This window comes from Triticum dicoccoides, chromosome 1B, assembly GCF_002162155.2.
Source record: "Triticum dicoccoides isolate Atlit2015 ecotype Zavitan chromosome 1B, WEW_v2.0, whole genome shotgun sequence".
Classification (NCBI taxonomy): Eukaryota; Viridiplantae; Streptophyta; class Magnoliopsida; order Poales; family Poaceae; genus Triticum; species Triticum dicoccoides.
The window spans coordinates 535,071,527-535,097,612 of NC_041381.1; the positions used below are offsets into that span (position 1 = coordinate 535,071,527).

The 26,086-nt window shown below is 44.1% G+C and overlaps 2 protein-coding genes across 3 annotated transcripts; one reads left to right on the forward strand and one right to left on the reverse strand.

Annotated features, from left to right (window-relative positions):
• The first annotated feature begins 17,384 nt into the window (after positions 1 to 17,384).
• On the forward strand, positions 17,385 to 21,048 carry LOC119347706 (metal tolerance protein 5-like). 2 transcript variants are annotated; one of them, XM_037616286.1, is made up of 7 exons: positions 17,385 to 17,889; positions 18,279 to 18,398; positions 18,668 to 18,789; positions 18,890 to 19,135; positions 19,693 to 19,776; positions 20,072 to 20,305; positions 20,481 to 21,048. In XM_037616286.1, exons 1-7 carry the CDS (start codon positions 17,694 to 17,696, stop codon positions 20,829 to 20,831), a joined length of 1,353 nt encoding a protein of 450 aa, XP_037472183.1. In that variant the 5' UTR covers positions 17,385 to 17,693; the 3' UTR covers positions 20,832 to 21,048. The 2 variants fall into 2 exon arrangements, with proteins under 2 accessions (XP_037472183.1, XP_037472178.1); XM_037616281.1 differs by lacking the exon at positions 18,279 to 18,398 and having other exon boundaries at positions 17,392 to 17,889; positions 18,674 to 18,789.
• A 3,249-nt stretch (positions 21,049 to 24,297) lies between these two features.
• On the reverse strand, positions 24,298 to 25,467 carry LOC119307934. Its single transcript, XM_037584033.1, has 3 exons — positions 25,352 to 25,467; positions 25,113 to 25,218; positions 24,298 to 24,750 (listed from the first exon to the last, which is right to left on the reverse strand). Exons 1-3 carry the CDS (start codon positions 25,385 to 25,387, stop codon positions 24,596 to 24,598), a joined length of 297 nt encoding a protein of 98 aa, XP_037439930.1. The 5' UTR covers positions 25,388 to 25,467; the 3' UTR covers positions 24,298 to 24,595.
• Between the last annotated feature and the right edge of the window lie 619 nt (positions 25,468 to 26,086).

The window sequence follows — 26,086 nt, forward strand, 5'->3', positions numbered from 1 at the left end:
CAACTTCAACTAGCTAATGTGGCAAATCAAGGTAACGCATACGAAAAAGAAACATACTGGTGTGGACATGAAACATAAACTTGCAAAGGATGGCAAAAGACTCACGAGTTATGTCGGGAAAAATGCAGAACCTTCATGCAGCACATGGCATCAGGCGGCACCCATGTACCTGCCATCGACGTCATACACATGTGAGTCCATAAAAAGTGAAGTTGCAGACGATGAATTAGCAGAAGGAGTATAGTTGACAACTGTAGTTTCCATGACTGAACAACTGCAGTTGCCATGCCTGAACAACTGCAGTTGCCATCCCTGGACAATTGCAGTTGACATGCCTGGACAACTGCAGTTTCCATGCTAGGACAAACTGTAGTTGCCATGTATGATCAAAATGTGATTGCAATGTACAAACAACCGTGGATGGCAAGTGTGAACAAATCTGTGTGGCATGGTTGGACCACTGCATGTTCCATGTTGAAGAAACTACAGTTGCCATGCATTGACCAACTACTACCATGATTACAGGTTATTACGGTGGTGCTACCTCGGCAAACGTCTCATGGCAAGCTTCACATATTGTAGATAGAGAACGTCAATTCGGTGTGACAGACCACACAAGATGGGCACATGCGGCACAACAAGGTAAGGGAATTTGAACCACAAAACAGCATTGCATTTGTTTTGTGGGAATAGCATGTGAGGGAAAGAAGATTTGTAGCAGTGATGGTGGAAAAAATCAAACAAAATACGCTAACAAGTGGTCGTGTGCAATGAGTCATATATTGTCTTCGGGATTTGCCAATTGCTAAAAGCATGTGTGCAGCACTAATGATTGATCGCATTTGCCTAGTGAGCTCAAGCCTAGAATACAAAGTTTTGATGCTAGAATATACTGGTTGCCATGTATTGGCAGCAGTATTTGCCATGTATGTAGGACTGCAGCTGCCATGGATATAGAATCCAAGTTTTGGTACTGAAAGGAGTTGGTTGCCATGCATTGGCAATAGTAGTTGCCATGTTTATTGGACTATAGCTGCCATGACTAGAGAACTATAGTTGCAATGCATGTCCACATGCAGACTCACGGCTTGCTGTTTGAATGATGTCATGCCAAATCACTTGCAGTTGATGTACTGTGCTACGATAAACATGTCATTCAAGCAAAATCTTACGCTCGTACCTGTTTTTTTTATTATAGGGCCTTTAACTACAATCAACAGCGGCGCGGGGACATCTACTGCGGGGAGCTCTGAGCGCATGGAAGACGCGTTCCACCAACTAGCCAACAATCATGCCGCAAACAATGCCGAGTCAGAGTCGGAAATGGCAATCATTCCAGCAATGCCGACAAGCACACCTTTGAACACAAGCACTAGCAACACTCAAGTAGATGAAACTGCCACCTATACTGAAGTGAATGATGAAACTGATGACGAAGCACAAGGGGATGAAGATGGTGGGCAATCAGAGATCATGGTACCTTAGCCACCGTACGTTGGGCAGAGATTTGAATCGTTCGCAGAAGCAAAGGAATTCTACCAGACATATGCAAAGTTTTGTGGGTTTGCGGTCAACACCGAATACCATAGGAAAATTAAGAAAACTAACGAGTACAGCAGAGGTGAGATGAGGTCCACAAGGCATGAAGGAACAAGAAGGGGAAAGGTGTTGCGTCTGTCGTTCCGGAACGAAAGAGAGGTATCATTCTCAAGATGGAATGCCCTGTCCGGTGTAAGCTAAAGGTAGATGGAGCACAGTGGGTGGTCACTGAATATTTTGATGAGCATAACCACAAACTCATAAAGAAGTTCGACCTGGTAAAATTTCTGACCGCCCACAGAGGATTCACCCCCCTCGAGAAGAAATTCATAAAGCTGCTACATGATTGTAACGTCGGTCCATCAAGAATGGTCCAGATACTATCACTCATCCACAGCAAAAAAGGGACTTTGAGTAGCATGCCCTATATACCAGCTGACGTCACAAACCTAAAGGCAAAGTACCATAGAGATAGCAAGTTGGATGACATAGAGGCCACAATGGCCTACTTCAATGAGAAAGCGAAGGAAGATCCAGATTTCTTCTACAGGATAAGATTGGACGATGAGGACCGTGTCAGGAACATGTATTGGGTGGATGGTCCTGTAAGAAGAGCCTAGAAACATTTCCGAGATTACATTTCATTCGATACGACATATCTCACTAATATGTACAAGATGCCATGCACTCCATTCATAGGAATAAATAACCACAATCAGTCGTTGCAGTTCGGATGCGGGATTGTTCAGAACGAAGACACGGATGGGTACACTTAGCTATTCAAGACCTTCTTGGAGTGCATGGATGGACTTGCTCCGATGAACATAATAACATACCAGGATTTTAGCATGTGTGCAGGCATAGAGGAGGTCTTTCCGTTGGCAGTGCACAGGCACTGCAGGTGGCACATTATAAAGAAGGCTGAGGAGACGCTAGGACCATTCTTTGCTGACCGTCTAGAGCTGCACAAGGCATTCGAGCTGTGCATGGACCACAGCTTGACGGTGGAGGAGTTTGAAAGGAGCTGGATGGCCATGATTGAAACATATCAAGTCCAAGACAACGAGACTCTTGCTAGCCCGCGGGAGAAGCGAATGTACTGGGTGCCGGCCTACTTCATGCAGTGCTTCTTCCCGTTTCTGCAGACTACGCAGCGCAGCAAGGGGTTCAATGCTGTTTTGAAGCGGCACGTGAGCCCTGGCAACTCATTGCTACAGTTTGCCAAGCAATACACAGCTTTGCAACAAAAAATACTGGGATCTGAGCTACATCAAGAAGCGAACACCACGCTAAAGCAGCCAAAATTGCTAACATATTTACCGATAGAGAGGCAAATGAGCAAGATATACACCAACAAGATCTTTAACAAGTAAGTCAGTTGTGTTGCAATCTTATTTGCACAAGCATGAAGGCAGTAGGTGCCATATAGAATGCGATGCAGTTGAAAAGCTTATTTGAAAATGATCATTTCTTGAAAAGTAGTCATTGAGTACGGAGTAACCATGATATGTAGATGCCATGTTTAATGAATTACTGTTTGCCATGTTTACTCAACTGCAATTGCCATGTTTAATGAACTACTGTTTGCCATGTTTACTCAACTGCAGTTGCCATGTTCAATGAAATGCAGTTGCCATGTTTAATGCACTGTACTTCCATTGGGCATGATGGTATGGAAATGCCAATGCCAATTAAAAATGTTATGCAGTTGCCATGTTTAATGAACTGCAGTTGCCATGTTTACTGAAATGCAATTGCCATGTTTACTCAACTGCAGTTGCCATGTTTAATGAAATGCAGTTGCCATGTTTAATGCATTGTACTTCCATTGGGTATGTTGGTATGGAAATGACAATGCCAGTTGAAAATGTTATGCAGTTGCCATGTTTACTGAACTGCAATTGCCATGTTTAATGAACTGCAGTTGCCATGTTTAATGTACTGCAGTTGCCATGTCTAATGTACTACAGTTGCCATGTTTAATGTACTATATTTGCCATGTTCAAACGAAATGTACTTCTACTGGCCACGACAACATAAGGTGCTACAAAAACAGCACACGATAGTTTAACAAAAAAACACACAAAACTTGCAGATTCCAGGAAGAAATAAAGCGTGCCAGCATGTTCACGGCTTTCCAGGTGGACGAACATACGTTCAAGGTGTGTTCTATTTTGGGCATGTCGGATTCAGAACCTGAAGACCCGGACAAAGGAATGAACTACTTCGTGAAAGCCTCGATAGGCCAAGGCGAATACTATTGCCAATGCTGCAAATTTGAACGGGGTGGCATTGTGTGATGTCACATACTAAAAGTAATGGACATGAATGCGGTGACACGGATGCCCCGCCATTTCATAAGGCGGCGATGGACTTGGGACACTGACGACGCATTGGCGCCGCAGACAACAAACACAGTTTTGGTTGTGCATGACGAGAGACCAGAGTCAACTATGGAAGCCGTGAGGCGCGTTGTGTTGACAAAGAACTATGCTAAGCTAATTGATGAAGCGTGCAAGAGTGATGAGATAGCGAGAGTCATAGAAAAACACAGAAAGGCCCTGAAAAGAGAGCTTGATGAGATCAAGAATAGGAAAGTTGAGAAAGCCTTACACAGGTTCCCCCGCACATCAAGTGTGCCTTCATCCACGGGGCCATCATATGAAAACTCGGAGATAGGATCTGGAATAGCAAGCACACAAACCCAGGTCAGGAACCCACCCCGTTCCATCACAAAGGGGCGTCCAAAAGAGATAAGATACAAATCGGGATTGGAGATTCAAGCAAAACACAAGAAAACAAAGAAAGGGATGGGCAATCCGTAAGCAACATTGGGGCACTGTGACATGGTCCTTGGTGACATTTTATTTTGTAATCTAGATGTTCTAAAAAAAATAAATGGGAAAATGACTCTTGAGGGGCATCAGAAGTTGAAGGAAAATGCATTGAATGGATAACTGCAGTTGCCATATTATGTGTACTTAATTTGCTATGTTATGTGTACTTAATCTGCCATGTTATGTGTAGTTAATCTGCCATGCTATTTTATACTATGATATTTTATACTGGATTTTCCATGTTAAGTATACTGGATCTGCCATGTTAAGTATACTGGATCTGCCATGTTATTTATGCTGAATCTGCCGTGTTGTTTGTACTGAATCTGCCATGTTAGTTGTACTGAAATATGCCATGTTATTTGTAATGACTCTGCATCGCGTATATTTCCGTGTTCATTCAATGCATTTTAGTCACACATAGTGTGTTGTGTGCAATCTATGGGAAACAAGTTGAAAAGCGTAACGTGCATCAACCGCAAAAAGGTTACAGCTACATGATCAAACTACCATGCTAGCCGGTACAGTTAGCGATGAAAAAAAAAGAAGCAAACAGCCAAATGAAAAATGACGATAACTTTCACTAACCATGTCTGATGAACTACATTTGCCATGATTTAAAACATCATAGACGCATTCGAAACACCAAACTGGTGCTACAAACGATGAAAGCATAATAATAATGATAAACATAAAACATATCTGCTGTCACGCCTAAATAGGTTCACATCCACATATATATTACAGAAAATATTCAAATGTCACTCACACACCACCACTACATACTAGGCTACGTGCGGTTGCAGTCATAACATAGCACACAGACATAGTTTTGAAAAGAACAAAGGTAGTACCTTACATTCCTCGGCAACAGAATGTAAGGTAGGCGTTTGGTATGGAGCACCACGTGATCACTTGTACTTCTTGGTGACTTTCTTGACAGCTTCCTCTATGAACTCACGTGCTCCGGACCACTTGTTGAAATCTTCATTCGTCAACCAGTTCCATGTGTAAATTTTCTGGAGCTCAACGACCATTGCAGCTGTGACGACAGGAACCAGTCTACCTTCCCACTTTGCAAGGTATTCCAACGTGTGAAAGCCACAGTCCATCCTGCGCAAGAAAAGAATCAGGTGAACTCGCAAAAGGACAGAGATAACAATGATAAACTTCAATTCGGATGTAACAAAAAGAGAGTTAGGATTGGTGTAAAGGGCACATGAAGAAAGAGATAGCAAATTACGTGTTCCCTTGCTTCATAGTCGCCATGTACTCAATTGGAAAATGTCTGATCTGGACCTTTGAGTGTTCGTAGTGACGGTTCCATGTCTCTTTGAGGTTGTTGATTAACTATTCAGCATGCATAGTAAGGTCTGCATCAGCTGCCGAACGCATTGAATCAAGCACCTCAAAACGTTGGTTCTTTAGGTCAAGGCAGATCGCGTAGTGGTGACCGCACTGTCGTGTGGGTCATGTGGTGCAAGCTCCTGGAACATGGGGAATAGGACCTGCAAGTAAAATGAAGGAAATAAGAAGCAGAGTTCACATGAAGAACAGAAAATGGTGTATTTGGGAAAATGACGTCTAAGGATATCACCAGTTGTAGTAAGAGGCACATGAGTGACATAAAACAGCAAGGGGCCAAAAAGTAGAATCACGTAGAATGTTTAGTTATAGTGGGTAGTTAAAAGAAGTTGCCATCCATGTATGAACAAAGTTGACCTGTATTTTACTTTGAAATTGCCACATAGTTTGTACGGGGATGCAAATCAAAAGTCGATTTACATGGCAGCTGTTGCCACATGAAAACAGCTGCCACATAAACAGAGTGCAGCTGTTGGCAAAAAAACATATCATGGGAGAAAAAAATGTGCAAACAAGGAAGGAGTACTCACACATTTCTTCATTGTGAGCTTGAATTCATCGTGCGCAGCAAAATGCTTCCTCAGGATTTTGTGGTGGAAGTCACCATCCCATATTTTGCAGGTCACACTGTAATGCATGATTGTTTTATCACGAGACATATCCATATGCTTGTTGATGAAGTCAATCCCACATGCAACTACATTCGTCGACATTTTACCGAGTGGCCTCACAGACTCGGCAAGATCACCCAGGTCGATGTACGTCGCTTCGCATTGTATGACCTTGGTTCTGTCCAAACATGAGCTGTATGAAAATGATATAACATGAAAGAATCATGTCTACTAAGTAAAAAAAGAAGAACTAAAATGTAAGAGGATCATGTAAAGAAAGTAGAAAAAAGATGAATGGTAAAAAGAGCAAAGCAAAATGAGAGATTACGTGGTGTGGTCATTACGCTTTCAGCTCCTTCATGTGCTTGCTGCTGGCCCTCGCATTTCCAAATCGCTTGACAATATCGTACAGCTGGTTCTGCTCCTTTATGGCCTTGACTTCAGGCTCGTAGTCATCCGCGGAGGTGGTGAACTACCCTCTGCTGCCTCACAGAACCAGGGGTGGCACTTCTAATGGTATCCTCAGATACCGTCTCAGCAGGCACGTTGGAACTTGATTGCCCCTGACCTTGTGAGGACCTGCTCTGCAATGTTGCCTCCTCAATCCTGCGGTAAACTTCATCAAGTGACGGCGAAATCTCCTCAGGGGTGCCTGCAAGGATCAAAAAGTGGGTTAGGATACCTGGAAAACAAAACAAATGTAGTGCGAAGAGAAAAGGTGCATGATATGAAATAGGTACAAAAAGTGGGGAGTTGCCATGTGGAGGCAAATCCAGTTGCCATGTGTATTGCACTGTAATTGCCATGTGAAAGCAACTGCAGTTGCCATGTTGTGTCAACTCCAGTTGCCATGTGGTTGCCGAATGAAAAATGCAGCATGGAAACAAAATTGCAGGTGACATGCTGCAGCAAATCCAGTTGCAATGTATAGACATTGTAGTTTCCATGTGAGAACAAGTACAGTTGCCATGTTGTATCAACTTCAGTTGCCATGTGGTTGCTGAATGGAAAATACAGCATGGCAACAAAAATGTAGGTAAGATGATGCAGAAAATCCGGTTGCCATGTCATCACATAACAGTTGCCATCACAGGTGAGAACCCCTAAAAAATTGCTTGGGACAAAAGTCAGACTACATAGATGTATACAAGAAAAAGATAAGCGCAGAAGAAATGTACCTTGGACGATCGGCTCTGCGAACTTGACAGCCTTCCTACCCTCGACCATTGGTTGCGCCATCATTGCGGGCATGCCTCCCGGGAAAGCAAAGGCAACTGGCGTAGGATCTTGCACCACTGGTTAATCTTGACTGATGCCAAGGCTAAAGCTCGGTGGGATGAAGGCCATTGGGTGCCTCTCATGCCTACTGGCCGGACCGCGAACAACTTGCGGGGCAGAATCCAAGGGTGAAAGATCAACAAACATATCTGAATCAGCCCCTGTAGAATCATCGGGCTTATTTGTAGGGCGGGGCGTGTTGTCAGCGGTATCAGCCGCAGCTTTCTTGACAATCTTCTTGTTTGGGCTGTAGGGGACACCAACATTGACTGGGAGCTTGGAAGTGCGCAAATTTAAGCTAGGGTTTTCCACTGCGGGTAAAGGCGCAGTCTGCTCCGGACATTCACCTCCATCACTCGTGCCCGGCTTGACACCTGCATCAGTTGTACTCCAGTCTTCCAGTTTCTCCATAACATTGCTTTTGGTAGGTGGTGGGAACAGTGTGCACGCAGGAACATAACCAGACTCATCTCTGCTGCTCCTAGCTATAGCTGGTGCATTGCGTATGTCTGTTGATTGCTTGTGGGGGCTACGACGCCTAGGTGGAAGACCAGCACGCAAAACAGTCGCCTTAGCAATATCTGCACCACCAGGAGCTGGAGCTGTTGTGCCAAGACTCTCACCTGTAGATGGCATATCATTATGAACTGCCGCCTCAGCCACTTCTATCGTGGACACAGGAGTGCCACCACACACACGCTTGGAATCCGTGTCAGATGAGGGGGAATCTTCCTTTCTTAGGTTGGTCTCGGGGGCGTCCACTTCAACGCTTGCTGATGGGGTGGCATGGCTCACAACAGCATCCTTCATTGCCAGCAGAGTGGGCAATATTTCAGCAGTCCTGGAAGATACCAACTCGTCACTCCCCGATGTACGGATGCCTGTTGTTGTAGCCTGCACATCTGCAACCGGCGGAGATGGTCGGCCACTTGCGTCAGAGTTAGTGGGAACAGTTGAGGGTGCAGTAGCAGTTTCGTTGACTGGCGCCTCATGAACATCTGAGTTGCCACCTGTTGACAACTTTGAATGAAGGCGTTCGAGTGGGTCCCTAATGATATGCTTGGCCGCGCGTGTAGTAGTCTTCTTCACCCTGCAAAAAATAAAGCACATGAAAAATGTATTAAGAAATGCACAAAAAATTTGCCATGGTAGAAATCTTAAAAAATGAAAAGTAGGTGGAAAGTTGGTAGTTGCCATGTAGGTGGAATAAGAGTTGCCATGTGGCATAGTTAGCAGTTGCCATGCAAAACCAGCAAGAGTTGCCATGCTAGCCAACTTGAAGAATGATAAAAATGTCTGATCTGCTAGGAATGCAATTTCAAAACTAGGTATGGGATGAGCACACAAGCCAATGGAAAGATGGCAGTTGCCATGTAGGTACAATAAGAGTTGCCATTTGGCCTAGATAGCAGTTGCCATGCAAAAAACAAGCAGGAGTTGCCATGCAGTTAAAAAGGAATGAGATCATTGAAAAACAGCAGTTGCCATGTGGGACTGATGACAGTAGCCCATGTGGCAAGCTAAACAGATGCATTGAAAAATCAAAAATATAGCACTATGGCAATGAAAGAACAGGGAAAACCTACTTCTTGACTGGCTTTCTCATGTCTGGCAACACGACAGGATCCCCAGTGTTGGACGTCGTCGTACGAGGAGATGACCTGGTGGAAGGGGTGTCACAAGCAATGGGGGCACCTTTGTTCAATCGAGCAGAAACACGGGTTGGCATTGGTGCCTATTTCTTCGTAACTGCTCGTCCACCAGCTGTCGCCTCACTGCACGTATAAGATGGAGGCTAAAAAAGGTGGCAAGTGTCAGACAGGAAACTAATTGCCGCGCTTAGCAAAACAAATGCAAAAAAGGGTCAGTCTGTTCAAAAAATATAGACAAAACAAAACACTAAAATAGAAGTCGAACCTCCTCCTAGCAGCTACAAGATCGGTCCTAGACCTCTTGCCAGGAGAACCCTACACAACATCCTCTGGAGCCCTCCCCCTCTTTGAGGGCAACACCCCCTCGCCTCTCGCAATTGTATGTTCTTTGACTTTCTCCGGTGGGGGGGCATCTAGTGCATCCTTGCCCTTCTTACCACCTGCATGAACTTCAACATGTTCATCATCATCGGTGTCGTGCTGCACATTCTCCATGTCATCGTCATCATCCTTGTTGAGAGCAGCGTCTCCATCTAGTTCATCTTGTGTGTCAGCAAGCTCTTGGGAACTATTGTAGTTGTACCGGCCATGGCAACCAGTTGGCTGATGTGTCCGTTCTACAAAAAATGTAGTGAACTACCTCGCAACCGCATTGCTGTCAGAGCCATTAAGGGACGTCCAACCCTCAACCAACTTCCCGAGAAAGCTGGTCATTCCAGATGCAAACTGCCCAATTAGATGCTCAACAGGTGCCCTCGCCTGTGCACGAAACAAGAAGCAGCAATAACCAACCATATTAGAGTCACTTGCACAAGATCAAAAATAATCCAAAGCAACCATAGATATATATATCTTTGATTACCTCAGTAGAGCAAGACGAACCTGAGTGCACGTCCATCCACTTTCCAAAGTTTTGAGGCCCCCCAAACATGCTGTGGTCTATAGCATGCTTGGCCATCAGCTAGAAATAACCAAAAAATAGCTAGGATGTAAGAGAGAGAATGATGAACACTGACTAATAGTTCATGTATTGCAAATACAACAAAAAAGAAGACGAGAATAGAAGTTTCAGCACGGATGACAGAGTTGCCATGTGGACTGAGACATGGGTACCATGCGCAGACAGCCATGGCTAACAAGCTAGTCATCTCTCGTTAGCCACAGACTGTTGCCACATGAGCATTTTTTCATATGTTATGCCGCAAAAATTTGTAAGAATGTCGTGTAGAGAAAGGAACCAGAACTACCCTATAGTTTTCCATATTTGGTATCAGTTACCCTGTCTGCAGCAAGCACAGCCTTGACAGCATCGTAAGTCCACGCAGAAACAACAAACTTGTGTGTAGGTGGCGGGCCTCCTGTCCTAGTGAAATCCACGATGGACAGATCAAGACAGTCGATGTACATGAGCTGATGTACAACAATTTTAAAAGAAAGAAATATCAGTTGCCATCATGGTATTTTACAAAAACAGGCTAATATATGTTCCTACAATCATCAAGTTGAAGTGCATGAAAAAAGAAAAGAAGAAGAAAGAGTGTTCACAAAAGGACTGGTAAAAAATACCATTAAATGCAGTCGACAACCCTTCTGGTACATCTTGTTTGAGAATGCATCATGCAGAAAGTCGGCAATGAACTTACACCAATTCATGTTCTTCACATCTTTCAGTTTCGCCTGCACGGCACAATTTTCAGGCCAACGAGTTGCCGCATCAGAAATCAAATGGAAAAACATCAAAAAAAACTGGCAGTGACTAGCTTACACATGACATCGGAGCCAAAATATTGAAGGAAAATAGTTGAGTAAAGATAGATCTTTCACCAGGATAGGGAAGCATTTGTTGCTTGGGTGGAGAGAAGTGGTCGGCGCGAAAACAGCTGAGATGGGGTACATGAGTAGTTTCATCTTTAAAACCTCGCCATGGGTTGTCATGGCCTGCAGCGAATCTGCCAGGAAAGTCGTGTTCGGCATGGATTCCAACCCAGCAAACAAACGGGGGAACAACGTATCCTTGATCTTATTTTTGACCTCATACGAGACTTTGATTTCTCCACGGGGCACACCCAAAGTGCAGAACACGAATTCCTCGTCCAACGGCAGTCTTCCACGTCCCGGAATCACAAATTCCCTGGAGGCGGGGTCATAAATCTCACCAAGCCAGTCGCATACAGGGTTGACAAGATTCTTGCACCGGACATCCATCAGAGCCTGCATACCCATCTCAGCAGCAGCTCCCTTTTGATCGTCGGTAAATTTGTCGGTCAATGAAGTCAGGCGTTCCTGCGAGGCCCTATTGCGAGTACGTTTCTTCTTCTGCAAAACAGACAAATGGTCATTTGTTGCCATGTTTTCACTGTCATGAAATTTTACTTCATAACAGACGACTACAAGCTCGAGGTGGCATCCAAGAACATATGCAGGAGGAGGAGGGGTGTGGACAGTTACCTCATCACCGTCTTTTCTCCATCCAGTTGCCTGATTCTGCTGTGGTGCATCCATGAAATCATCATCTTTTGATGATCGCCGCGAGCCATTCTGCTGAGGTAAGAACAGACCAAATTGTCATGGTGGAAATGAAATGTAGGAAGTAAGCAGTTGCCACCTAACAGAATGTGCTTGCCACATGGGCTCGATTGAAATGGCAACTAGTGAAGGCAAATATCACATGAACACACACACACACACACACACACACCCCTATGATTGTCGAAAACATAAATGTGGCAATTAAGCACATTTGTTTCATTTGAAAAATGTACAGATCGTAATGCACTTAAAAACAAAAGGTTGAAGTTGCCATGTTAGCACAAGATATTACGAAAGAAAGGCACAAATCTTCCACTGCACAAACATAAAATGCGGCAGCTCACACCCTGTCCTCATACAAAAATGACTTGCCATGTGTTCAATGGCAAAATGTGCTAGGTTGAAATTGCCATGTTAAAATGCAACACAGAATTCAAAAAAGCGATGAAAAACATCTACTGAACAACCTGAAATTGCAATGCACACACTGACCTCATATTAAAAATGAGTTGCCATTTAGTACGGACAAATATGTTCAGATATCACAAGTCAGCGTGGCAAAACACGAAACTGGGTCTGCAGTACAATGAATTTACCACATTATCCTGCCTATAACATGGCAACAGACATGCTGTGTTCAGAGAGATACTTGCCACATGGAAAGCATATATATGGCATCTGACATAATTGATGTGGAAATTAGTTGCCATCTAGTGACATAGTTGCTGAAACTAACAAAACTACCTAGTTACTATACTTTGCCATGCCACATTATCCTGTCAGTTGCCACAAGTCAGCGTAGCAGAACACAAATTTGGGTCTGTAGTACAGTGAATTTCCCACATTATCCTGCCTACAACATGGCAACAGCCATAGTGTGTTCACAGAAATACTTGCTACATGGAAAGCATATATGTGGCAACTGACACAGTTCATGTGGAAATTAGTTGCCATCCAGTGTACATGGTTGCTGAAACTGCAATGACTACCTATTTACTACACTTTACCATGCCTACAGCGTGGCAACAGACATAGCCTGTGCGCGAAATTAGTTGCCACATGGAAAACAAATTTGTGGCAACTATCACAGTCAATCAGGAAATTAGTTGCCATACGGTGCAGATAGTTACTCAAACTACCATGTTTGCATTCATACTTCACTTTGAAAAATAACTACCTAGATCTAGGGTTCAATGGCAACTATCATGACTTGAAATTCATCACCAAAATTCTCCCCGCACTGATCGCAAATGGCAATTCGAAGCAATGCGCAACTATCATACATAAAAACGACGGCCCAATCCCAAGGCACAATCAGGATGTGGCTCCGGACAGGCCGAACCACAACGGCGTGACCGCCACCGCGGCGGCGACGAAACTGCCCAATGCCACCTAAAACGGCAAGCACACGACTCCGCCGCCGGCGGGAACGCCGGCGCATCGCGAATCTGCCTGAATCTCGATGAATCTCAAGCGAAGCATCGAACACGAAGGGCAGGGGAGAAAATGCAGGCAAGGATTTTGAGCGTGGGAGGGAGCATTACCTTCAATCTGTAGGCGCTCCGGCGAAGACGCTCCGGTCCGGCGAGCACCACCGACGGCCGCGAATGCCGTCGACTCTTCCGCCTCCGCCGTCGCCTTCTTCTCTCGTCTTCTCCTCCAATCGACTGAACTGCGAGGTGGGTTGTGTGAGTAACTGAAGGGAGGAGTAAATGAAATCGTGAGGGGAGGGGGGCGAAGTGCGTGACGTGTTTGACGTCAACCACGGTCGGCGTGTGGCGTGCGGGCGCAGAGCAGTTCCACCTCACACCCCCGAGTGGCAACCGCTGACTGCGGGGGGCAACCGGCGTGTGGACGAACTATGTCACACACCACACACGCGCCTTGTCCTACGTGGCACATAAAATCGGCCAAAACGTGCCAAGATTCGTGCAGATACTGCTGAACGGCGATGGAGGCGTGTGGTTGAGATGGCTAACGCCCACACGTGTGAGCGTTAATATTTCCGTAAGTATATTCTTTGTCCCTAAACTCTTTCGAAAGTATAGAAATAGTCCTTGAATTCAAAAATCGGCAAAACATAGTCCCTCAACTTCTCAAACCGGATTAGTTTAATCCCTCATACCGCTTCGAGTGGTTTCCATCTGACGTGGACATGGTTTTGACCAAAACTTGGCACGTCACCTAGGTTTGACAGCCACGTCACAGTCCATGTTATTTTTTTTCGAAACACAGTCCACGTCACCAAGTGTCCCCAATAGGCCAATACGCCAGCGCGGCGAGGTCGGATGAGAACCCGAACAGCGTCGTCCATGACGGTCATGCGGCAGAGATGAAGCACTCGAGCAGCCAGAGGAGCTCGGCGACCCAGGGCGTGGCGTTGGCAGACGAGTGACTTGGCCTCCCTGTTGCACGGCCCGTCGAGCTGCAGCCTGCGCCCGGCGCGACGCCGCTGACCTTGTGGACAGGATGCCATCCGCGCGCACCTCCACTAACGGCGTTGGCCACGCATCGGATCATATGGAGCGGTGTGTAAGGTGCAGTCCAGGGAGCAACACGTTGCGTGCGTGTGTATTCTCGGCGAGATCGGATCAGCATGTTTGCTGTGTTTCGCTTGCATTTCTGACGGGCCGAATCAATACGTACGTGAACGTATACCTGCGTGTGCCTGCGGCTAGAATCAATATCCAGACTCCAACAGCTAGTCTGCACTTTGTGTTCCGTGAAAGAACTCGACTGGCCGCCGCACGCATGCACGCAGGCCAAGCACCTCAATCTCCCGCGCATCTCGAGCGCATCTCGCGCTCCTTCCTGGAGCAAGCCTGCCTCGCAGGAGACCCAAGGCCGCGCCCAAGTCGTCCTCTACCCGCCGCGGACATCCTCGGTACAGTGCCCGTGGGCGCAACGCACGGCGTGCAGTCGCCCGCCTACGTGAGAGCACCTAGAGCTCGCCCTCATCGTCCGACATAATCAAAAGCGCTACAATTTGCTGGCCAGAGCCACCCCGCGCCCCAGAGCTCCTCGCCTACCTCATTTCCGACGGAGAACCGCCGCCACGACCGCGCTCGAACCAACTCCGAACTTACGCCATGGTCGCGCGGACGATCACGGGAGCACCCGCCGGTGCTCTCTCCCTCTGCCAGCGCGCGTCTCTGTGTGCGTGTGCACCTGTGCTGTGCGAGTGAGTGCGTGCTGGTGGGTGTCATGTGAGAGTTTATGCGTGCTGGCGTGTGCGCGTCACCGACGATCCTCGCTGTGCCGCACCTCCCCGGCCTCCTGCACTGCGGCGCCGCAAGCTCCACGTCGACCTTCTTCTTCTGTTTCTTGGCGCGCGCCAATTGCTCGACGAAATGCTCAGCTGACCTGAAAGATGGGAAGGAAGAAGATTGCCAGGTTGGCAATGCCGGGTCAAAACCACCACCAACTAAGCACCAAAACTACTTTTGTTGAGTCAAGGGACCAAACTAATCCGGTTTTCAAAGTTGAGGGACATGTCTATCGGTTTTAGAGTTGAGGGACCATTTTTATACCTTCAAGAGGGTTCAGGGATGAAAAATATATTTATCCCTTTAGTTTAAACTAAATAAGAGTTCAGAATTCTTGGGAAAGCTCGTGTGCGTTAATCCTTATTAGTTGGGTCAGTTATACTAATAGTACTAGTATAAATAGGCATAATACAGCCTTGTAAAAGGTCAGTTTATATTTTATGAAATAGACAGATATGTTTTGAGGGTAGACACCCGTATCAAGTTTTTGAGGTAGCTTTAGAATACCTCTTTGTTGCGATTTCTGCGAGGAAATTGTTTTGCGCGTGAGGTGCCGTTGTTCGGATTGTTTCTCTCGTGCTGAGCCGCAAGGTTTAAACCCTCTAATTCGTGTACATCACGTGCGCGGGTGAGAGGCTATTGCTGCTAGAGGTGGAGTATCGTGAAGGATCGGGCCGCAACAACAGGTCGGATCTCACCATTGAGGTTCGGTCGATATCAGGTGGTATTCAGTGCATCGGATTGTTCACGACACTATGAAGAAGATGACGAGCGCATCGTTATTCAGTAAGTTAAGCTATGAATTTCAGTTGAAGGAGGAAGGCCGTTGGATTAGGCTTTTTCACACCCATGTGATGGTGAGAGAGAGATCATGTGCCATGACCATCGATCACATGAATTTGATCAACATACATGTGCATGAGTTTGCTTCAGATTTAAAAGGAATACATCGCGTTGGTTATTTCTTTGGGAGACTACGGCCACCGGACCAATCAAGCATTGGACGCAGCAAGAAATTTCTCACGTTGAAGCGATGGTGTTTAAAGGAATCAGGATGGGGGGCACCAGCTAGCAAAACCAAATTAACTAGCGTTCAAGTAGGAGATATAAACTTTATTTTTAGCAGGTCTTTTTGGTGCATGCCAAGATGTAAAAGGCAATTTAGTTTAAACCAAATAAGAGTCCAGAATTCTTGGGAAAGCTCGTGTCGTTAATCCTTGTTAGTTGGGTCAGTTATACTAATAGTATTAGTATAAATAGGCATAGTACGGCTTTGTAAAAGGTCAGGTTATATTTTATGAAATAGACAGATATGTTTTCGAGGGTAGATACCCGTATCAAGTTTTTAAGGTAGCTTTAGAAAACCTCTTTGTATCAATTTCTGCGAGGAAATTGTTTTGCGTGTGAGGTGCCGTTGTTCGGATTGTTTCTCTCGTGCTGAGCCGCAAGGTTCAAACCCTCTAATTCGTGTACATCACGTGCGCGGGCGAGAGGCTATTGCTGCTAGAGGTGGAGTACCATGAAAGATCGGACCGCAACAACAGGTCGGATCTCACCATTAAGGTTCGGTCGATATCATTTGCTCATGGATACATAGCAATGGACTCAAGGGATACAAGGTAGCTCACCAAAAATCTACAGGAAACATCAAGGGGCGGTGCAGGCTTTGCATGAACAAGCTCATTGCGCACATACCATATTCGTCATAGGAGCATTATAAGTCTGACTCTCATGGACTCTTCTAGGCGGCAGACTAATTGGATGAACCATTCCTCGCGCGAGGGGAGGACTTTGGTTACATCCGCAGGTCCCATTCGCAGGCCAATGCTTGTCAAAGCCGTAGAGCATTTATACATGTACAGGAAGTGTGAAATGTGTCCTCATCAGCAGTACCACAAACCGGGCAGGTTCCCACAACCTCTAAATTGACTTGACCAGATAGCATTCCATCCAAGTGACTGAATTGACCAAACATCTCCTTGGTGTTTGCCTCGTAGTAGCACCAAAGCGAAGTGCCCTAAAAGAAAGTATTAAAGCGCAGTTCGATTCCATTTTGCAAGTTCCGGAAATACGAGTTGTCTGTTTCAACCAGTTTCTTGACGAATCTGCATCCATTCCTCCTTGGAGCATGATATCAAGGAGGAGCACTTGTCTCTGGTATGTCTCACCAAGGCGTAGTTAATTTTCGTTGAGTGTGTGCCTCGAATTTCCACACTCCTCTCCGAATTATTCGGCCACTGCTTCCATTTTTGGGAGAAGGAGCATCCGATTCCTTCGATTGAACACGCGACTTGTGGCCCGACTGCTCTCCCTGGAGTCCGGCCGGGACGGTCCAAAACTGCAAGGGCCCGCAACCAGGCCCCTGGGCCTCCGCCGGATCAAAAATCCCGTCAAATCACCGCCGTCCAGCGTGCCCTGCCGCTTTCCTCCCTTACCACGGCGGCGGCTCCGGCGGCGCCCGTTTCTTCCTCGCAACTCGCAGCCGTCGCCGAACTTGTGTTCTACTCCGCTCCGATCCCACCTCCGAGGCGCGGCTCGTAGTGCAATCTCGCTTTGCGTACGCTTGAGAGGGGTCCGTCGCCGTCTCGTGGGCTGCGGTGCGATAGGCCGGAGGGAATGGCGGCGGGAGGTAGCGGGGAGCAGGGCGAGGAGCTCTTCCTCCTCCGCTCGGCCGAGGAAGGGGAAGGGGACGGGGACGGGTTGTGCGTGGGGGAGCGCCCCTGGCGGCTCAACTTCGACGGCTTCCGGCGCCAGGGGCCGCAGCAGGAGAATCCGCCGTCGCGCGGCCTCCAGGACTGCCTCGGCGTGCTAGGTCTGCCTCGTCCGTCTCTTTCAAGTCATGCCTGATACTCTATCTGGGTGTCTCTGCTCTGTGACTTGGTTTGATCTGGACCTCTCTGTTTCGCCTTTAACTGAATCAGTTCAGGACTTGGCGACTTGTCCTATCCTCTAAATTTTGTTTTGTACTCCCTCCGTTCCTAAATATTTGTCTTTCTAAAGATTTCAACGAGTGACTACATATGGAGCAAAATGAGTAAATCTACACTCTAAAATATGTCTATATACATCCATATGTGGTAGTCCATTTAAAATCCTAAAAAGACAAATATTTAGGAACGGAGGGAGTAATTAGCTGGACTGCAGGGTATCAATACTAAATTAGTACAGTCCATTCATGTATAAAATAATTAAAATAATCAGGGAATGGGGTATGCATGTTTGTACTTATATGGATGTGGGCATGTGGCATCATGGTTCTGTTTGAAATGATTGTGTGGCTTATACTACAACTGGTTATTGCAAATTTAATTCTTATTGGAGTAGCAGATAGATGATGAGTATTGCACTGCCTATATGAGTGAAAGGGAACTTCTGTTCATATATATTGTCTAATTTGCAAATGGGGGTGGAAATTATCATCTCAGAATTCAAAGTATTCATTCTTCATGCCAGTGTCGACTTCTCTATCGAATTATTCTTAGGAACTTAGAATATATATTTGTTATGGATTTCTGTGGACTCAGTATTGCCTAATTGTATGAACCTTATTGTTGGAATCTGATATCCAAACTTGCAATGCCTAATTATTTTTACAGCTCAAGGGCCTGGAGATGTTGTGGCTGAATACTACCAACAACAGTTGGAGATGTTGGAAGGTTTCGATGAAATGGATACACTGACAGACCGTGGTTGCCTTCCTGGGATATCCAAGGTTTGTAACATGAAATAAAACTTCTTAGCAGATTCATTTACAGAACTTTTATATCAAACTGAAGCAATGCCTTTATCCCTGCGTTTTATCCTACATGCAGGAAGAACGTGAGAAAATTGCCCAAAGTGAGACATTAGCCATCAGATTATCTAACATAGCGAACATGGTTCTTTTTGCTGCAAAAGTTTATGCCTCAATAAGGAGTGGCTCCCTAGCTATTATTGCTTCAACACTGGACTCTCTACTTGACTTGTTGTCCGGGTTTATTTTGTGGTTTACTGCCTTTTCAATGCAAACACCAAACCCATACAGGTACCCAATTGGTAAAAGGCGCATGCAACCTTTGGTGAGTTTTCATTTGGCCTGTTTGTTCATACGTTTATTGATCCATTTGATTTTCGTATAATCAATACATTTTCCTTTACTCCTGGTTTTCAATATTCCTTCAGTAGTTTCACAAAAATAGTGCACAAGTCAATATTAATTCAAATAGACAAATTAAATTAGCACCCAAAAGACGATGAGCATTACTCAACTGAGCCTTGAGTACAAAATTTGTAGAAGTAACTGTGACCTCTTTTTTCTCCTCATGGACTGAAATTTATGCTCTATAATGCTCATTTATCCTGTTATGTGAACCAAGCAACTTCAAATGGCGATTATATGACATACAGTGCCAAAAATGGGCACCCCTGCGAAGTATTCGTATGCTTAATCCTTGGAACTCCAGACAGAACAATATTGGGTAGCAGTAGCACTATCCATCAATCATGACTACAATTACAAATCAATCAGACTTCATGACCTTAAATTTTTTCCTCTTGTATTGTTCCTCCATAGAGTGATTGCTATTTTTGTTATTTCTTTGTTCTTGTTGATAACTTACCACTATCTGTTATGTAGGGAATACTTGTTTTTGCTTCTGTTATGGCAACACTTGGTCTTCAAATTATCCTCGAATCCATACGGTCATTGGTATCATCGAATGTAAGTCCTTCTCTTCTCATGTTTCCTGTTTTGCGCGTTTCTCTGCTCTACGTTTGGCTGATTGTTGCACATGGTTAAGTACTTGCATTGGAGTTAGCTGTTTATTCTTTATAGCCTTGTAACCAGAATCACTGAATCACACCCTTGGAACTAATACCGCAACTTACACAGTAAATCAACTAATCTTAGAGTAGATAATCATGCTGCAAAGTAGCTCAAGCAAATGAGAAAATTGATTAATTGTAATCCAGCGCAATGACAATCAGTGCCTAATTTTGTTTATGCTGTACTTCAGGGAGCTGAATTCCGCTTGACAAAAGAACAGGAAATGTGGGTTGTGAATATTATGCTGGCAGTGACGCTGGTGAAGCTTCTGCTGGTTATATATTGCCGCTCATTCACCAACGAAATTGTGAAGGCATATGCACAGGATCACTTTTTTGATGTCATCACCAACATTATTGGACTTGTGGCTGCACTTCTTGCTAACTATTTTGAAGGCTGGATCGACCCAGTTGGTGCCATCATTGTAAGTGCAAACACGCCATTTCCGTTTGTCTTGTGTCAACTATAAAGCATTTTAGTATTCGAGTCCCCTATCAGTTCGGCTGCCCTGTTCTGCGTTTATCTGAATTGTAGAACAGTAGCTGTAATATATAGTAGTAAGTATTCTGAAAGCATTTTCTCTCTCTTCTGCTTTGCAGCTAGCGATCTACACAATCAGGACATGGTCCATGACGGTGCTGGAGAACGTGCACTCCCTGGTCGGCCAGTCGGCCTCGCCGGAGTTCCTCCAGAAGCTCACCTACCTGTGCTGGAACCACCACAAGGCCGTCAGGCACATCGACACGGTGCGGGCGTACACCTTCGGCTCCCACTACTTTGTTGAGGTCGACATCGTCCTGCCGTGCGACATGCCCCTGCAGGAGGCGCACGACATCGGCGAGGCCCTGCAGGAGAAGCTGGAGAGCCTCCCCGAGATCGAGCGCGCCTTCGTCCACCTCGACTACGAGTTCACCCACCAGCCCGAGCACGCCCGGTCCTACGACACATAGCACAGCCTGAAGTCCTGAACCCCGGTGGCGGTGTTGTTCGTGGAACTTCAGAGACTGATAGCCTGAGCTGAAGCTGTTGAAGTCGGCACAGTTTCAGAAATCTGGGTGTCGAACCTGTTGTCACTTGCAGATTCAGTTGTGCAGTTTGTTTTTTTAGTGTATTCTTTGCTGTTTTGACCATATCTCGCTGGAAGAAAAGCATATGGTCTCCTTGTCACGACTGATCAGTCATGAGGCCAGGAGTGTGACCTGTCTAAACCCTCCATGCGGCCTGCGTTGCCATTAATGCACTGGCTAGGAGTAGCAGAGTAGCACTGTAGCCAGAACGAGACCAGTGGCGTCGCGCTCACAGGAATCTTGGTGCACGCCTCGTATAACGAGGCGTACGTACGCCGTAGACGTCCAGCTCGGCCCACGCCCTGCCAGGAAAGAAAGTGAAACGACCACTGGAACAGGCCAAGGAAAGCGGGCAGCAGTATCCATCGACATTCTTTCCCAATCCTGTACGCTTACGTGGACTAGCGATTTTATAGGATGCACATGAACAGTTAATCTCCAGTCTATATAAAAGTATCAACATCTGCAACACCAAAATTTTGCTTCATTTGATTAGTTATATGACATATTTTCACATTATATATGTTATTAATATTGTACTATGTAGTAGATCATAACAAAAATTTCTGTGTATTTACTCCGCAAAAGAAAAATCTGTGTATTTGGCCAAACTTAAAAAAGTTTTGACTTAGGACAATCATATAACTTCGATTATTTTGGAACAGGAGGGACCACGTTTTCTCTGTGAAAAAATGGAAGTACGTTGTAGACACTGATACTCTTTTCAAAATGTAATTTTGACCATTAATTTCGTATAATAATAAACTATTACTATAACATGATAAAATTGTTATATCACACAATTGTTTGTGATACAAAAATAAGAGTGCCCAAAGATGTAAAGGTTTCTTCTCACCCTTTTACATACATTGCATAAAAGTAAACTTTTAGGATAACATTTATCAAGAATTAGGCATAAAATTAGTGAAATATCCTAGGCAGTGTTACTAGCATGTGTGCTTTATAGACTCTGTGTCGATTGCTCATTGGTCATGCCTTAACTAGACATGTGTTCCATCCAGATCAAGCTCCATAGATAGCATCGACGGAAATCCATACAAGCATTATCATAAAGTACAGTACACAAAGACTTTTCTTCTTCTTCTTTTGACGATGTGGACGTGAGGTGAAATTTTACTTGGAAGTCACGAACATTATCACATATGACTATTTATATGATGGAGACCTGAAAATGAAAACATAACTGAAAAACATGACAATATTTGAATATCAGATGTAAGTTCAAGAACAATTCATGAAAAAAAAAATTTAAAACTAAGAAAAAAACAGAAAATTTATGGGAAATAGTTTTACAAAAATTAGAAATACTTAATATTTCGTAGTAAAAATGTACTAGAATAACCATTCAAAATATTTAAAATAGATAATGGAAGCAATATGGGGAAAAAATAATTAAAAAATTAAAAACCGGAAAAGGTGACAAAAATAAAACAAAATCTAAATTTTGTCAAATTCATTCTTTAAATGTCTTACTATTATGCATTAATGAAGTCTCAAAATATTTCATATCTTTACTAAAATACTATATTACATTATCCTATATTTTTTCTACATAACCCACATATTTTCTAATAACGTTTCAACGAAAATATGACACTTTTGTGCATATCAGATAATGCCTCAAAAAATATTATAAAATAAAAAACATTAGAAAAACTATGATTTTTTTTATGGAAAATGAAATTTCTAGAACAACCATATAAGTTTTATTAGAAATTTCTAAAAATATTGGTGATATAACATAAAGTTTATATGAAACAGTAATATGATAAAGAGAATCAGATTTTAAATGGTTTTTTAAATACAATGCAATCTGCTTTCTCTAGTTAAGTATCTTATTATTATGCATTGTACCAAAAAAATTAACAATTTACGAAAATATCCTATTGTTCTTTCTCCATTTACCTAAAGTCTCCTAATAAGTTTTTAACCAAGCAATGGCCCTAATGTATATAAGTTCAAGAAAAAAATCACTGTGACGTATTTATAAACTACAAAATGTTGCAAGACAAACATGGGAAACATTTAGAAGAATAACTGGATAAATTATAAATTTGGAATTTGGATAAAATGCTGCAAATATCTAGAAATTTATTGTTTTAAAACGAAAACAAATTCTTAGAAATGTATTGTTTTTAACTTCACTGAATTACTGGGTTACATATTTCTCATTGTTATGCATTAGTAAAGTTCCAAATATTTTAAATATTATGTTAATTTGTGATATATTTCCCCCAATTACCCACATAATTCTTATAACTTTTGAACAAAGCCATGTCCTTTGTGTTTATATCATATTTTAGTACAAGATCAGTTCACTAAAAGCATATTTTAACAGAAAGAAATATTTGAAAGCAAATATAACATAATTGTTTATAGAAAACTAAAAGATATTAAAATATTTTCCATTAAATATTTAGAAGAACAGAGTCAAAATATAAACTAGAATTTTTACGTAAATAACATGAATTTTCTGAAAATCAAGGTTATTCGAAAAAAATCTTCCCTAAAATGGAAATAAGAATATATAATATATTTTTGAACTATAATAGATTCCTTAGCTAAACATTTCTTGGTGTTATGCATTTTTAAAGTCACAAATATGTATTAGCATTACTAAAAGTAAAATTTTAACTTGCCAAACGTGTGAAAGCTGCCTTGCAACTATTTTCATTGGAGCAAGGGATGGAATCTTTGATATCTTTGTCACTAGAGAGACCAATAATGTTCGATAGTGGAGTTTACGAAGCAAACTTGGATTTTGGAATAGTCGAGATATACACAATCATATGAGACCTGAGTCATACACAATCCAAAATTTCATCTTACCTTTTTTTTGTATTAATTTGTTAAACATGGGAATATTTGTTTTGCTTGACTAATTTTCTCATGAACTAGTAGCTATTTTTAGTAATATATAAGGTTGGTTATATATTTATATTAGAGGAATGTCCTGTTAGGTATCCAATTTATTTAAACTAACAACAATGCATGAAGTAGCGATAACTCTGGTTAGGGCATAAACAAGTGTGAGGCACACCTTCTAAGTTCTAACTCATTGTCATATCACATTTGCTTAACTCATTATCATGTCAGACGGAGAACGTATGTTAACTGTGCACGAAGATTCAGTGCAAATGTTTGTGTGCATGCTCTCGCCTTTTTCATTTCTTACTCTGAATTAAGTTCAGAATAACTTTTTTTAATTTTTTTCGTAACATGATAGTAACATTTTTTTATATGATCGGCGTGTAGACACCACCACACGCATATACACTTACTCACTGCCACGTGGTCGCTAAAGGATGAGCAGTGATAAGATTAGAGCTAGAGCTAGCACCTGAAGACCCAGGGCCGTACGTAGGGTCCTCTTGAATATTCCATGCAGTGATTTGTATATGTACACGTCCACACAAACACTAAAATGCTTGCTTGCCAGTCCTTGTAGTCGATCGTACTGCATGCATGCATGGTTTCAAGCTACTGGTCTGTTATGAGATAGGTGCAATTAATAAATTCGATCCTCCTAGACATAATGGATCCAATTAACGGAAGACATGCTATTCATACAATTAATTAGCTAGAGGTGATGCATGCGCATGAGCTTGGACATAAGCAGCAGCCTTCTAGCCCTCATCGTCGTCGGAGGTCTTGGAGGCAGCCGCGTCGGAGAGCATCTTCTGGATCCGCTCCATCGTCGCCGCCTCGATGTTCCGCTCCACGCGGTCCCTGTTGTAAGACTCGAAGAACTCCTTGTTCTCCTTCTCCAGCTCTTTCCACACTGCCAGTAAGGTCCATTTTAGTGATCACACCTCTCTTACATCGTCTTACATATATTCACATGAAATGACATAAGAAGTGGAGCACTATTCTAGCTAGCTAGTGTAATCTACCCGCCGGCAAAAGATTGTGCAGACAGTTAATAAACGTGGTCTGCGAAGAATCAAGTCAATTTGAGCTGAAGCTGCTAGCATGCAGATATTTCCTTTTATGCGTCTAAATATGATAGCATCATAGCATGAAGACCTAATTAGTCAGGACGTATGTGCTTTGCCCAAACGGCTGGGGCAAAACCCCTTTGTCGAAAAATACACCCCATACTATATGCTTTCGCGGTACTTGCATGCAGTAAGGAAGATATACCAGTGGCAGTGACGACCGGGTTGATCTTGGCATGCTTCTCCAGGGCCTCCATGCACCCCTCCTTGTTGAGGTTGAAGCAAATGCACTTCTCTATCAGATGGTGCACCTGGAATCAATCAATTAATGGCAACGCACAAAGATTCTAATTACAACCTAGCTAGGTAGCATCACCTGATGGACATCCATGCACATCCGATCTATGGGCGCTTATAGAAATAATAAACGCTAGCTACACATACCATTCTGATGTAGGAAGCCGAGGATGAGTCGCCCATGGTGGATGAACTTGGAAGGCAGGTGCCGTGCTGACGCCAAGTAGAACCAACGGGATAGACTGATAGAGTGGTGGTAGCTGTGGGCGCAACGAAGGCTGGCGATGAGGTAGAAATAGGGGAGGCGGGGGAGGGGGACGTGGAAGGGTTGGCACGTGGGCGCCGCCTCCCCATTGGCGGAGAGGTGGACGGGCAGATTTTTCCGGGCCCGCGCCTCGCTCTCGCCTGCTCTTCTGTGGCTGGAGAGTGTGGGCGAATGGCGCCGATCGGCCGGGCGACCCCGGCCGGCTATGGCGCTGAAACTTCACCGTTTCCTCCTTGGCTTCTAGCCTGCAGCTCCTGTGCTCGTGGCCTTTTTACTTGGATAGAAATTAACGGCTTGTAGTATGTCATTTCTTCCTCTCTTTTCTCTCTCTCAAAACTGTGAAAAATTCAGGTTTGACAGGGCTCGTCATCCGCGTTCCATCGTGTCTATTAGGCCTACGTGTGTTTCTAAAGGGAAGGAGCTGAGTTGACTTCCGAGACAACACAAAGGTCCGACGTATGGTGCTAATGAACTTCGACGTGCCACTGCCGACACACGCCCCATGTTACTTACTTTGACTCAATTTGGTCAGACTTAAGTTCTTTTTCTTTTCCTTCTTGTGAGGAGACCCGAGTTCTTTTCTCACCAGAAAAAAAGACCTTAATCATCCACTCCCT